The sequence below is a fragment of the Entelurus aequoreus genome, linkage group LG06 (assembly GCF_033978785.1).
Source record: "Entelurus aequoreus isolate RoL-2023_Sb linkage group LG06, RoL_Eaeq_v1.1, whole genome shotgun sequence".
NCBI classification, from domain to species: Eukaryota; Metazoa; Chordata; class Actinopteri; order Syngnathiformes; family Syngnathidae; genus Entelurus; species Entelurus aequoreus.
In genome coordinates this window covers 39,611,531-39,627,163 of record NC_084736.1, presented here as the reverse complement: position 1 = coordinate 39,627,163, position 15,633 = coordinate 39,611,531, and the positions used below count along the sequence as shown (strand labels likewise).

At 39.0% G+C, this 15,633-nt stretch overlaps 1 protein-coding gene across 1 annotated transcript in view; it reads right to left on the bottom strand.

Annotated features, from left to right (window-relative positions):
• hscb (HscB mitochondrial iron-sulfur cluster cochaperone) overlaps positions 1–10,831 on the bottom strand; it is a 31,454-nt gene extending 20,623 nt beyond the window's left edge. Inside the window, exons 1-2 of the mRNA XM_062050723.1 lie at positions 10,375–10,831; positions 10,201–10,297 (exon numbers count right to left, since the gene is read on the bottom strand). Coding sequence (XP_061906707.1) covers positions 10,201–10,297; positions 10,375–10,715 — 438 coding nt within the window. The 5' untranslated portion in view covers positions 10,716–10,831. The remainder of the gene's footprint in view (positions 1–10,200; positions 10,298–10,374) is intronic.
• Positions 10,832–15,633: the final 4,802 nt, after the last annotated feature.

Genomic DNA, 15,633 nt, shown 5'->3' with positions numbered 1-15,633 from the left:
AGGTCTAGAAGTAACCTGACTAGCTTGTTCTGGGATGTTTGGAGTCTAGATTTGAGGGTTTTGGAGGTGCTGGGGTACCAGGAGGTGCATGCGTAATCGAAAAAGGGTTGAATAAGAGTTCCCGCTAGAATCGTCATGGTGCTTTTGTTGACCAGAGAGGAGATTCTGTAGAGAAATCTTGTTCGTTGGTTGACCTTTTGGATTACCTTGGTTGCCATTTTATCACAGGAAAGATTAGCCTCTAGAATGGAACCTAGGTAGGTGACCTCATATTTCCTGGTGATAACAATGTCACGCTGTATCGTCAATGTTTATTTGGATTCATGGCTGTCATTTTGCACTTTAAAAATTGTAATCCTATAATCAACAATGATGGATTAATCAGATGAATCACATTCATTTTGACCACCCTGCTCTAGACGTAATCCTTTGGACAGGAAATGTTTACAAATGCCAGCCAAGTATTGACAATTAGGAGAGTGAAGTAGAAGTATTTGTTTGAAATACATTGTGAAAGGTACACAGAGGTACAGTACTTGTAAAAAAAAACAGACGTAATGGAGAATGTGTCTTGGGCAGGTGTAAATGCATTTTGCAGGCATATGCAGTCCATCAGTTTGTGAAAATCAATAGTCTCAGCACTGAGCAAGTGGTTTTCAGCTGTTTCTGTAATAACAAGCAACGCAGTAGGGTGGCTACCTTGTATAAGTAATGCCTTTTTTATGCCATGCAGACCCCTGGGGTTGGAAGATGTCTAATTAAAAGAAATGGCCAGAAGGGTGTATGAATAAAATTGCCCATACAATGTCAGAGTGAAGAAAGCATTTCAGTTCCCTGGTCTTGTCTGTCTATATGTTGTGCTCACAGTAAAGCATGTGCAAAGCAGCACACCTCTGCTCCTCCTTCTGCATATTCTGCTAAACTCAAGCAATTTCCCTTTAATGATCCACAAGGGCACATTTGGACGTCTATTTACCATTCTGTAGAAAGAAAAAAAAAAACGAAACAAAAAAAAGACATTTAAACATTTTAACTGCTCGGTACTTTGGGACAAGGCGTATTTTATTCAGTGAAATCTTTGAGCTCGCTTTTGGGATTTGCTTTTATATCTGCAGCAGCTGTCTCTGCATTGTAAGTAAAAGTAGGAGTTTTACAGCGTATCCTTTCAGCTCTTTGAACACTTCCTTCATATTAGGCGTGCCTGATGAGTTAGCACTCACACGTAATCTCACACAATATTTTGGTCAGGAACAAATCATGGCCTGAGGCGAGTAACTAACATGGAAACCTTCAAAATCACAACGCTACTCAACTGATCACCGGTACCAATAAATCATCAGATTGTATTCCTCTAAAGTTACACAAACTTCAAACTGCCGTCACGCCCTTTTTGAAAAAGTCGGGTTTCGATTAGGGCTTGGCGATAAAAGGATATCAAAATATATTGCGACTGAAACATAATCGATATATTGCGACTGAAACATAATCGATATCAATAAAATATGTCTTTGATAAAATGGCTCTTTAAGTGAACGATTAGAACCAAGTCCCAGTTGTGAAGTGAAGTGAAGTGAAGTGAATTATATTCATATAGCGCTTTTCTCTAGTGACTCAAAGCGCTTTACATAGTGAAACCCAATATCTAAGTTACATTTAAACCAGTGTGGGTGGCACTGGGAGCAGGTGGGTAAAGTGTCTTGCCCAAGAACACGGCAGTGACTAGGATGACGGAAGCGGGGATCGAACCTGGAACCCTCAAGTTTCTGGCACGGCCACTCAACCAACCGAGCTATACCGCCCCAGTAAGTGAGTGAGTCCTTTTTATGGGAGACCTTTTTTATGCACATGCAAATTAATCGTCGACAATTACCCACTCCTAAAATAATATGTATATTCTATACACACACACATATATATACATATATACATACATACATACATACATACATACATACATACATACATACATACATACATACATACATACATACATACATACATACATACATACATACATACATACATACATACATATATATATATATATATATATATATATATATATATATATATATATATATATATATACTGTATATATATATATATATACACTACCGTTCAAAAGTTTGGGGTCACATTGAAATGTCCTTATTTTTGAAGGAAAAGCACTGTACTTTTCAATGAAGATAACTTTAAACTAGTCTTAACTTTAAAGAAATACACTCTATACATTGCTAATGTGGTAAATGACTATTCTAGCTGCAAATGTCTGGTTTTTGGTGCAATATCTACATAGGTGTATAGAGGCCCATTTCCAGCAACTATCACTCCAGTGTTCTAATGGTACAATGTGTTTGCTCATTGGCTCAGAAGGCTAATTGATGATTAGAAAACCCTTGTGCAATCATGTTCACACATCTGAAAACAGTTTAGCTCGTTACAGAAGCTACAAAACTGACCTTCCTTTGAGCAGATTGAGTTTCTGGAGCATCACATTTGTGGGGTCAATTAAACGCTCAAAATGGCCAGAAAAAGAGAACTTTCATCTGAAACTCGAGTCTATTCTTGTTCTTAGAAATGAAGGCTATTCCACAAAATTGTTTGGGTGACCCCAAACTTTTGAACGGTAGTGTATATATATATATACACACACATATATATATATATATATATATATATATATATATATATATATATATATATATATATATATACTAGGGTTGCACATCTCTCTCTGATAAACGATTCAATATGCATCTAGATACACAGGTTACGATTCGATTAAAAAACGATATCCTTTTATTACAGACCGATTCGATTGGATTCGATTCCGAATGATACGATTCGATTTGATGGTTAATATTCAAGACTCCAAATCCCCAAGCATTGTGGCTTTATGGCACTGGCAAAAAAAACAGAACAACAAAATCACATGTCAATGTATTTATTTTTAGACATGGACCAAAAAAAGTCTGGCTGAATTGTATCGTATATATACGTACACACTGTTGACTGATCAACTACATCAAACTACAGTCCTTAACAGCTCTGATAAATTTCTATATAATATATATGTGTGTGTATATATATGTATATATATATATATATATATATATATATATATATATATATATTAGGGCTGCAACAGCTAATCGATTAAATCGATTAAAATAGATTATAAAAATAGTTGGCGATTAATTTAGTCATCGATTCGTTGGATCTATGCTATGTGCATACACTGAGGCTATGTTTTTTTTTATTTTTTAACATTTATTTATAAACTGCATTTACAAACAGCTGAGAAACAATAATCAAAATAATAGGGGTGTAAAGGTATGTGTATTTGTATCGAACCGTTTCGGTACGGGGGTTTCGGTTCGGTGCGGAGGTGTACCGAACGAGTTTCCACACGGACATATTAAGTAGCGTACTGCGCGTTGTGTAAACAATACTCAAAATGCCGGACATTTGAGGTATTTAAGAAACTCCACCCTGACAGCTCCGCAAAAGAGGACATGTCCGGTGAGAAGAGGACGTATGGTCAGTCTATCGTAGCCCGTTAGCTGCTAGCATGCTAGCAAAAGAGGACATGTCCGGTGAAACCGATCGCTGCTAGCATGCTAGCAGTGAACGGGCTAGGATAGACTGACTATACGTCCACTTTTCACCGGACATGTCCTCTTTTGCGGGGCTGTCCGGGCGGTGTTTTTTAAATGCCTCAAATGTCCGGCATTTTGAGTTAGGGTTGCGTGTATTTTCAATGTACATTCAGGGTTAAGAAGGTTAAAAACAAAACAAGTTGTGCACACAGCAGCATTCGTGAGGCAGGGGCAGAGACAGAGAGAGCGAGAGAGTTGTGATAAACGCACATGCGTCGTCAGGCTCTGCTTTTTATCGATAGATTTATCAAATTTAATTTTTTATTATCTATAGCAGGGGTGTCAAAAGTGTGCATTTTTGTAACATTTTCCTTGTTTTATTTGGCAAGTTGAAAGAACATGGCGCCAGTATGCTGTTTTTTTTTCAATAAAATACTGGAAAGGATAGAAATGTAGTTTGTCTCTTTTATCCGATTATTAACCGATTAATCGAAGTAATAATCGACAGATTAATCGATTATCAAATTAATCGTTAGTTGCAGCCCTAATATATATATATATATATTTGGGATGTCCCGATCCGATATTTGGATTTGATCGGCCGCCGATATTTGCCAAAAAATGTGTATCAGCAAGGCATGGGAAAATGCCGATTCAGATCCAGTTTTAAAAAAAATTCCGGTCCGTGTTTTCCAACGCACCGATTTAAATAATACATTCCACTTTTCTGCTGCTCCCTTATTTCCGTTCCGCATTTTCCAGCACACCTTCAACACATCCACAGGTCTGTGTCCTAACCGTTAAGACGGCCATGTGAATTAAAAGTTACCGGTAAAAATGTCAGCTGTCTCTGTGCGATATAGAAAATGACTATATCGTGATATTGGAGTATACGTTCTCACGCAGTTGCTTTTAGCTGCAGGCATTACACTACAGGCTCTTCTCACTCTTTCTTGTGTCTGCTTCTCACAGACAGCAAGCGCACCTTCTTACATACGTCACATACGTATACGCCCTCTCCCTGCAGAGAGGTAGCAGCATGGGTAACGTTAGCTGTGATGCTAGCGTAGCCATGTGAGCGGTAATAATGAAGGAAGAATTAATTAATTCCCAAGAAAAACAGCAGGCGGTCCATCATCTGGCGGTGGTTTGGCTTCAAGTGGGAATATGTCGAACAGACAACCGTAATTTGTCAAGTGCGGGGCAAAAGCGTTGCTATAAAAAGTAGCATTACTGCTAATATGTAGCATCATTTGAAAAGTTCCCTGCTAGAGAATGATGAGTGTTTGAAACTCTGCATGTCAACATCTCCATTAGGTGCCACACGCCCACACCATCAAAATGCCGAGGCAAACATTTCTAGATCAAAACCATATGAAAAAAATTGTGATTTTTTTTTTAGTTGTGATTTCCTTCTCTGCATGAAAGTTTAAAAGTAGCATATATTAATGCACTATGAAGAAGAATGTTTTAATGTAGACACATTAGTTCTATAATACACCTCACGGTGCAACCTGGACACATCATCAGTGATTCTCCCGGGGTCATAGGGTGTTTCGGGTCTTAATCAAACACCCTCACCCGGGCGACCCAGCCGAGGGTGATCAGTCCCTCGACTTGTGTCCAGGTAGCGCACTACGCCACGCGTCCCCCCTCTGACGGTCTGCTTTGGGGTTGCGCCGGTGGTGCTTGGAGGTTCTGGGCACTGTGGGGAGTGTCCAGGCCTGGATCCTCCTCCGTCTCATCAAGTGCCGTACAAGGTACTGACACTTTGCGTTGCACCACGGATTTCCTTAGGCAGCCCATCTTGGTCTGATGTATCTATAGGGTTTTTCGTAGCGTTGTATAGAATCATCATACTGCTGTGATTATATGCATCAAGTGTTAATTCAAGGCTAAGGCAAAATATCCAGATATATATCATGTATCGCGATATTAAAAAAAGGCCATATCGCCCAGCCTTAGTTCAATGATGCCATTTCTGTTTGTCATGTATAATGTTGTCTATTTTGTGTTTATCCTTGAATAAAGAGGTCCGTTTCTAGTTACCAACCATTGTGTATTATTCAAACTCACGTAATTCAGCTGGCTAGATGTTATCAAGAGTACTAAAACCCTTTTCAACATGAATCTGACAACTAAGTAGGCTAAATAACTTTAAACTTTAATACATGCTCGGATAGGCCAGTATCTGCCAGTATCAGTATCGGATTGGAAGTGCAAAAACAACATCCGTATCGGATCGGAAGTGCAAAAACCTGGATCGGGACATCCCTAATATACTGTATATGTATATATGTATATGTATATATATACACTACCGCTCAAAGGTTTGGGGTCACCCAAACAATTTTATGGAATAGCCTTTATTTCTAAGAACAAGAATAGACTGTCGAGTTTCAGATGAAAGTTCTCTTTTTCTGGCCATTTTGAGCGTTTAATTGACCCCCCAAATGTGATGCTCCAGAAACTCAATCTGCTCAAAGGAAGGTCAGTTTTGTAGCTTCTGTAACGAGTTAAACTGTTTTCAGATGTGTGAACATGATTGCACAAGGGCTTTCTAATCATCAATTAGCCTTCTGAGCCAATGAGCAAACACATTGTACCATTAGAACACTGGAGTGATAGTTGCTGGAAATGGGCCTCTATACACCTATGTAGATATTGCACCAAAAACCAGACATTTGCAGCTAGAATAGTCATTTACCACATTAGCAATGTATAGAGTGTATTTCTTTAAAGTTAAGACTAGTTTAAAGTTATCTTCATTGAAAAGTACAGTGCTTTTCCTTCAAAAATAAGGACATTTCAATGTGACCCCAAAATTTTGAACGGTAGTATATATATATATATATATATATATATATATATATATATATATATATATATATATATATATATATATATATATATATATATATATATATATATATATATATATATATATATATATATATATATATACACATATATATATATGTATATATATGTGTGTGTGTATATACAGAGGTGGGTAGTAACGCGCTACATTTACTCCGTTACATCTACTTGAGTAACTTTTGGGATAAATTGTACTTGTAGATTTAATGCAACATACTTTTACTTTTACTTGAGTATATTTATAGAGAAAAAACGCTACTTTTACTCCGCTCCATTTATCTACATTCAGCTCGCTACTCGCTACTGATTTTTATCGATCTGTTAATGCACGCTTTGTTTGTTTTGGTTTGTCAGACAGACCTTCAAAGTAGGATCTATCGCATGCCTGCGTTTCACCAATCAGATGCAGCCACTGGTGACGTTTGACTCCGTTTCACCAATCAGATGCAATCACTGGTGACGTTGGACTCCATTTCACCAATCAAACAGAGCCAGGCGGTCAAATGACCGTCACACGTGGACCCTGACTTAAACAAGTTGAAAAACGTATTTGGGTGTTACCATTTAGTGGTCAATTGTACGGGTTATGTACTGTACTGTGCAATGTACAAATAAAAGTTTCAATCAATCAATCAAAAGTGTGAAGGAAAAAAGACAAAATCCTAAAGACTGACCGCACAGTTCCTGTCTTCACAATAAAAGTGCCGCTCCATCGTGCCTGCGCTAACAAAATAAGAGTCTAAGAAAGCCAGCGCAAACAAGCTAGCAAGCCACGGAGTTTGCCGCCAATGTATTTATTGTAAAGTGTATAAAAACGAACATGGAAGCTGGACAAATAAGATGCCAAAAACCAACCACCTTCATGTGGTATTAGACAGAAAGGGGGAACTTTTTTTTCTCCTCCATTTGAAAACGTGGACGTTATCAGCACTACTGTCTGGTTCCAATCAATGCAAGTCATCAGAATCAGGTAATACACCAACTTATATTGTTTTCATGAAAGAAAGGAATCTATATGTTAAACATGCATGTATATTTATTAAAGCACCTTTAACATGTGAACAAAAACGGCAAAATAAATAAATATAAATTATATACTGTATATATAAATGTATGTATATATATGTATATATATATATATGTATATATATATATATATATATATATATATATATATATATATATATATATATATATATGATATGTGTGTGTATGTATATGTACTGTATATATGAGGTAGATCACCTCTACTTGGTCATTTAAAAAGTAGCTCGCCTGTTGAAAGTGTGGGCACCCCTGGCTTACATGAACTCAACGTCAAATTTGAGGAAGCACATCGCGGTAAGTAACGTTAGTAGATATTTTGGCTGTCACCGTAGGCTGATGTTAGCTTCCCTGCTATGAATCACTGTCAAATGTACATCATGTGGGGACATTTATTAACGCACTGCAGACTCACAGACACACACACACACAAAACACACGCATGCGTAGAAACACCAATCAGAAGTGCGTTTACCATGAATTGATTAACGTTGAAAAACTTATTGGGGTGTTACCATTTAGTGGTCAATTGTACGGAATATGTACTGTACTGTGCAATCTACTAATACAAGTTTCAATCAATCAATCAATCAATGCCTACTGAGCCTAAGGTGCTGTTAAGTTATTGTGGCTCAATTTGCCTTAATTTCTTTTATTTTAATGTATTATTATTTAATATATATTATTTTTTTAGTTGCTTAAAAGATATTCCTGGCTCTGAATTTGCTCATTGCTATTTTTATGTTTTTGTGCATTATTTGTTGCCGTCATCATTAAACGAACAGGTTACTAATCAGTTCCTCAGTACTTGAGTAGTTTTTTCACAACATACTTTTTACTTTTACTCAAGTAAATATTTGGGTGACTACTCCTTACTTTTACTTGAGTAATAAATCTCTAAAGTAACAGTACTCTTACTTGAGTACAATTTCTGGCTACTCTACCCACCTCTGTATATAATATACAGCATATGTTTTTGTTGTTTTACTTTTCTGGCTGTGTGTAGAAGTGCATGGTTGCATCAGCTCTGCTCTTTTAATGTCTTTAATGTCCTTTGTGTTCTTTGATCTTTCTCTCTTACACACATGCTTATGTGTGCTATGGCTATGAGTTTTTTTAATCATTGGCCTCAGTCTGGACCCCATCTCTAGGGGCCCAGGCTTAGACTGAATATCTATTCTCTCCCCCCTGTTTCTCATCTTTTTTGTAAGGGGCGCCGGAATTTGGCAGACCTGTCAGTGATCCTGTTCTTTCTTCCTGTAATGTTTGTCTAATTTTGAGTGGGATTGTGCTGAAAATCGTAATTTCCCCTCAGGGATTAATAAAGTATTTCTGATTCTGATATTAAATGAAGAAGTAGATTAATAATCAATTTTCTGCCGCTTGTCTCTCATAATTTTGACAAAATAATACAGAAATGATACAGGCTGGATATTTTGGAGTTAGAACAGTTTGAATCGGATAAAAAACGTGGAAGTTGTGGAACTTTGAAAAATGTCCCATTAATTTCAATGGGAATTTCATGGAAATTTGGGAATGTCGGGAAAAGCGAGATTTAAAAAAAAAATTTTAAAGACTTCAATGGTCTGAATGAGTTGAAATGGTTGGTGTTGAAATTTTTCAAATCAGTGAGGAAATGTTGAAGTAGTAACAACTTTAATTGAGAAATGGTACTACGGAATTCCTCGAATTTCGGGAAAACCGGGAATTATTCCAGTTCCAAAAAAAACGTTTTCGTCCTGGTTAAGAGGAATGATTTGATGGTGGAACGGTTAAAGTGGGTTGAAAAATGTGGAAGGAGTAGTCGCCAGAAAAAAGGGTCAAAGAAGGGTTTGAAAAAAAGGGAATTCCTAGAATTTTGTTGAACTTGGAAACATTATAGTTTGAATTTCCAGGATGAGTGGAAGGTGGAATGGTTTAAATCGTTTGAAAATTTGGAAATGGTGGAAGTTTGATAAATGGCCAATTCATTTTGAATGGGAAACATGTCCTGCAAAACCTGGAATTCTGGGAAATCTGGGAATTTTTGGAATTTGTCAGGGGAAAGCCCGCGATTCCCGAATAGGCTGAACAGTGTGAAGTTGGAACGGTTTGAATTGGGTGAAAAATATGGAAGGTAGAGCGCGCCAAAATCTGGAGAAGATGAAGAATAAGACCGACGTGCTGCCAGAAAACTGAAGAAGAAGAAGAACTATGTGCTGCCAGAAAACTACAAGAAGAAGAAGAAGAAAAAGAAGAAGAAGAACTATGTGCTGCCAGAAAACTACAAGAAGAAGAAGAAAAAGAAAAAGAAGAAGAATGACTATGTGCTGCCAAAAAACTACAAAAAGAAGAACAATAAGGAAGAGGAAGAGGAAGTGGAAGAAGAAGAAGAAGAAGAAGAAGAAGAACTATGTGCTGCCAGAAAACTACAAGAAGAAGAAGAAGAAAAAGAAGAAGAAGAACTATGTGCTGCCAGAAAACTACAAGAAGAAGAAGAAAAAGAAAAAGAAGAAGAATGACTATGTGCTGCCAAAAAACTACAAAAAGAAGAACAATAAGGAAGAGGAAGAGGAAGTGGAAGAAGAAGAAGAAGAAGAAGAAGAAGAAGAAGAAGAACTATGTGCTGCCAGAAAACTACAAGAAGAAGAAGTGGGAATTACTTTTTAGAAATGATAGCTATAAAAACTAAACCTACCACAGATTTCTGGCTGAAGTTGTCAGGATGTAGGGAGCGTTGCAGCTGCAAGTATCTTCTCTGCAGTGCTTTAGTGTCCACTGCGAATGAGACGTCACTAAAAGGAAGTTATTACAATAATTATTGAGGGAGAAAGGAGACATGTCACGCAGGGTGTGAAGGGAAGATGCTCACCAGGACATGATGTTGAAGAAGGACGCGCCGTCACCAGGAGGTTGCACTACTTTACATGCCGAGCAGAAGAACACAGGTGAGTCATGAAGAGGATGTTTACACCTCCAACACTTCACTCGCACTGCCTGCGTGGAGCAACTTCTACACGACCTGACTTTCTTCAAGTCGCACATCCGCTCTGACTTTACTCCAAAACCTACAAAGTTGGCGTTGCGGCGGCATGAGTCCTTCCTTGCTGAGCGCATACATTGAACAGCTTCCACGCCGACCACTGGACTTGTTTGTCGGATCCAGCTTGTCCAGGTGACACCCGACGTTCTCAAGAAGCCTAATATCCTCATTTTGGAATATAAAACACGTTACTTGTCGGCTGTTTTGCAATCAAAACAATACATAAGACATGACCGGAAGTGGCTTCTTCTTTTTTGGTTAAATGGCGGTTGCCAAGCAACCTTCTGGTGCGCATTAGCGCCACCTACTGAAATGGAACCCTACTCTATATTCTTTTATTTAACCCTGTTTTTTTTTTAAATATGTATATAATGCTTTGTAACCTATGTTTTCAAACCTATCCTTTTTAACTGTACTTAAATGTATAATAGTCTGTATTTATGTTATTCACATGTGAATAATGCTGTGTAATAGACTGTATTTATATTATTCACATGTGAATAATGCTGTATAATAGACTGTATTTATATTATTCACATGTGAATAATGCTGTATAATAGACTGTATTTATGTTATTCACATGTGAATAATGCTGTATAATAGACTGCATTTATATTATCCATCCATCCATTTTCTTCCGCTTATCCGAGGTCGGGTCGCGGGGGCAGCAGCCTAAGCAGAGAAGCCCAGACCTCCCTCTACCCAGCCACTTTGTCCAGCTCCTCCCGGGGGATCCCGAGGCGTTCCCAGGCCAGCCAGGAGACATAGTCTTCTCAACGTGTCGTGGGTCTTCCCCTTGGCCTCCTGCCGGTCGGACGTGCCCCAAACACCTCCTTAGGGAGGCGTTCGGGTGGCATCCTGAGCAGATGCCCGGACCACCTCATCTGGCTCCTCTCGATGTGGAGGAGCAACATTATAATGCTGTATAATAAACTATATTTATGTTATTCACATGTGAATTATGCTGTACAATAGACTGTATTTATTTTATTCACATGTGAATAATACTGTATAATAGACTGTATTTATGTTATTCACATGTGAATAATGCTGTATAATGGATTGTATTTATGTTATTCACATGTGAATAATGCTGTATAATAGACTGTATTTATGTTATTCACATGTGAATAATGCTGTATAATAGACTATATTTATGTTATTCACATGTGAATAATGATGTATAATAGACTGTATTTATATTATTCACATGTGAATAATGCTATATAATAGTCTGTATTTATGTTATTCACATGTGAATAATGCTGTGTAATAGACTGTATTTATGTTATTCACATGTGAATAATGCTGTATAATGGACTGTATTTATGTTATTCACATGTGAATAATGCTGTATAATAGACTGTATTTATATTATTCACATGTAAAAATACCTAAATTTTTATTGTCTATTGTGAGCGAACTGTGTTGCTGAATTTCCCCCAGGGATCAATAAAGTTATTTCTATTCTGTTCTTTTATGTGTTCTGAGTGCAATCCTAAAATATATTCCACTGCTAACCTAACCTTTTCTTTTGCTAACTTATTTCCCAGTATTTCCCTTTCTCTATTGTATTTCCTACAATGTATTAAAGTTAAAGTTAAAGTGCCAACACACAGTAGGTGTGGCAAAATTGTCCTCTGCATTTGACCCATCACCCTTGTTCACCCCCTGGGAGGTGAGGGGAGCAGTGAGCAGCAGCGGTGGCCACGCCCGGGAATAATTTTTGGTGATTTAACCCCCAATTCCAACCCTTGATGCTGAGTGCCAAGCAGGGAGGTAATGGGTCCCATTTTTATTGTCTTTGGTATGACTCTGCCGGGAGTTTGAACTCACAACCTATCCATCTCAGGGCGGACACTCTAACCACTAGCCCACTGATGTCCTACACTTTCTATCTAATGACAACAGTCCTGTATTATGTTTCCTATCAATGTCAATGAACTATTTAAATGTGTATGTCCTTATCTCATTCTAGTAATAATGTATTCTTCCTTCCTATTTCTATTGCCTCCTCTCATTACACCTACTCTCCTCTGGACTTTGTAATACTCTCTACCTTTTCTTTCCTTATTCCAATTATCTTGCCACTTTTATATTGTGTTCTATCTTAATTATGTTCTTCACTTAAGGAAGTGGCTTCTTCCGCTACGCTTATTATCAAGCAGGACACTGCCACCTATCGGATGGGCGGTTGCTGGGATAGTCGGCTATTTTTTAATTAATTTTATAAACCTTTATTTATGACATGCAACATTAACATATAATCAAATAATAATAATAAACAAAACAAGTACAAAAACAGTACAAAACAGCGCCAGGGGGTTGTAAAGTCAAAAAAGTAACTCAAATAGAATGCAAAATATATATATGTAACAAAATGTAAAGCGGCGGTGGAATAATTATTTTTCTGATTAAAACAAAGTTTCCCTACAGGAGTGTCAAGTGGATCATTGACAATTGTTCCAGCAGAAAGAGGAAATGTACAACATAACAACACCTGATGGAATGGCATCAAATACAATGGTAAATTGTTTGGGAGTCACAGGGATCTTAAAATGTTTGAGAAATTCTTGGTAATTAAAAAGTTTACCTTCCTTATTGAAAAGCTGACTCACTGAAATAATACCATTCTTGAACCAATCGTTGAGGAAAAGTGATTTCCTTTTGTAACATATGTCTTTATTGTTCCGGATGAAGTATTTGGTAAGTGAGAAATTGTGCTTGTAGAGAATACTTGGGGCGGTACAGCTCGGTTGGTAGAGTGGCCGTGTCAGCAACTTCAGGGTTCCAGGTTCGATCCTCGCTTCTGCCATCCTAGTCACTGCCGTTGTGTCCATGGGCAAGACACTTTACCCACCTGCTCCCAGTGTCACCCACACTGGTTTAAAAATGTAACTTAGATATTGGGTTTCACAATGTAAAGCGCTTTGAGTCAGTAGAGAAAAGTGCTATATAAATAAAATTCACTTCACAATTCACAGAAGAGAGCATGTCAGAAGGGCTTGTTTGTGGAAGTTTGAAAGAGCAACAGGAATCCTATCAATGTTGTAGTTACACAATAACAATAACAATAATAATGTTAGGCCTCCAAGATTAGAAAATACGTGATGAGAAAATAAATTCCAAATTGAAGTAGGATCTTTCAAATAGTGTTTTATCCAATTAATCTTGAAGGTGTTGTTTAGTGTAGTGAAATCGAGAAAGTTTAGACCACCCTGATTGTAATTGTTCATTATAACAGATTTCTTAATATAATTAATTTAGTTTTTCCAAATAAAGTGGGGATCATAGACATCTTATAGGTAGATGCAGCATCGACCACTACTGCCTACTGGCGCTGACGAGACGCGGGCCGCCATCTTGGAGTGGTGATCCGCTCCACTCAGCAATGAACTTTCAGCGCATTTAATTCATTTTACCTCACTGAATACCACTGATTTTCACGCGTTTTTTTTGTCATACATGTAGCTATGATAAAGAACACATGTTTTATTATTCATAGTTTGCTTAACAGTAATAGATTATTCTTATATGCTATAAATTACCAGATGCCCGAGATCAATACTGGGAATATAAACCCAGAGAAGGGGGAAAAAAACGGTCAGCTATTTTTAAGTTCAAGAAACAATATGATTTGGTTATATATACACATGCGTATATCCTACTCAAACAATGAAAGAATACATTAGATATCTATATATCTTACAGACTGTATCTCGGTTGCTGCAGCAGCAGAGAGTTTATTCTGTCTTGACACTTTGTATTGATATTTTGTATTACATTCTTCCCGTAAATGATAATTGTCACGTGGGGGTCGCATATTTATGCGGGATCGTTCCTCCAATGCAACACGGACACTCCGGACAAAAACGTGAAGGTAAGAGATGATTTATTTAACATAAATCATAGGCAAACAGAAAACAAGCAAAAGAAAAACGTGCCGAACGCACGGGAAGCTAAGGCTAACACTTAGCACAGAACTGAGACAACTAGGCACAGAGTCTAGAACAGGAGCAAGAATCAGGAATATCAAAACGTGACTGTTGCTTACCGTAAACAAGGAAGCCAGGATGAGTAAACAGAAAGGCAGGCTTAAATAGTGTCAGTGATGACAAACAGGTGCGTGTCGGGAACACAAGCGGCAGGTAAAAATAAGTAACCATGGTAACAAACTCAAACAAGGAAGTGCAACCAGGAACTAAAGAAGTCCAAAACTAACAGAACATAACTAAAGTAAACATGATCCGGACCACGGATCATGACAGAGTCCCCCCTTTAAGGACAGATCCCAGATGTCCCCCGAATCCACCGAGGACAAGTCAAGTGGCGGCGGCGAGTGGAACGCCGCTGCAGCAGGCGAGGCGGGCGACCCGGGAATGGCCACATTCGTGGCCGACGGGGAGGTGGGCGCACTTGGCGAGGCGGACGACCAGGGAGCGGCCACATCCGTGGTCAACGGGAAGGTGGCCGCGTCGCCGTCGTCGTCGTGGCAGGCTTGGAAACAGACGATGAGTCAGCGTGGACGCAGCAGCAGACAAGTCAGGCGTGGACGCAGCAGCAGACAAGTCAGACGTGGACGCAGCAGCAGATGAGTCAGGCGTGGACGCAGCAGCAGACGGGTCAGGCGTGGACGCAGCAGCAGACGGGTCAGGCGTGGACGCAGCAGCAGACGAGTCAGGCATGGACGCAGCAGCAGATGAGTCAGGCATGGACGCAGCAGCAGAGTCAGGCGTGGACGCAGCAGCAGACGAGTCAGGCATGGGTTCGGCAGGCGGCGAAGCTTGGCGTTGTGCAGGTACAGTCGGCGAAGCTTGCCGTGGTGCAGGTACAGGAGGCGAAGCTTGGCGTGGTGCAGGTACAGGAGGCGAAGCTTGGCATGGTGCAGGTACAGGAGGCGAAGCTTGGCGTGGTGCAGGTACAGGAGGCGAAGCTTGGCGTGGTGCAGGTACAGGAGGCGAAGCTTGGCGTGTCAGCCGAGGTGCAGGAACAGGTGTCAGCCGAGGTGCAGGAACAGATGTCAGCCGAGGTGCAGGAACAGGTGTCAGCCGAGGCGCAGGAACAGGTGTCAGCCGAGGTGCAGGAACA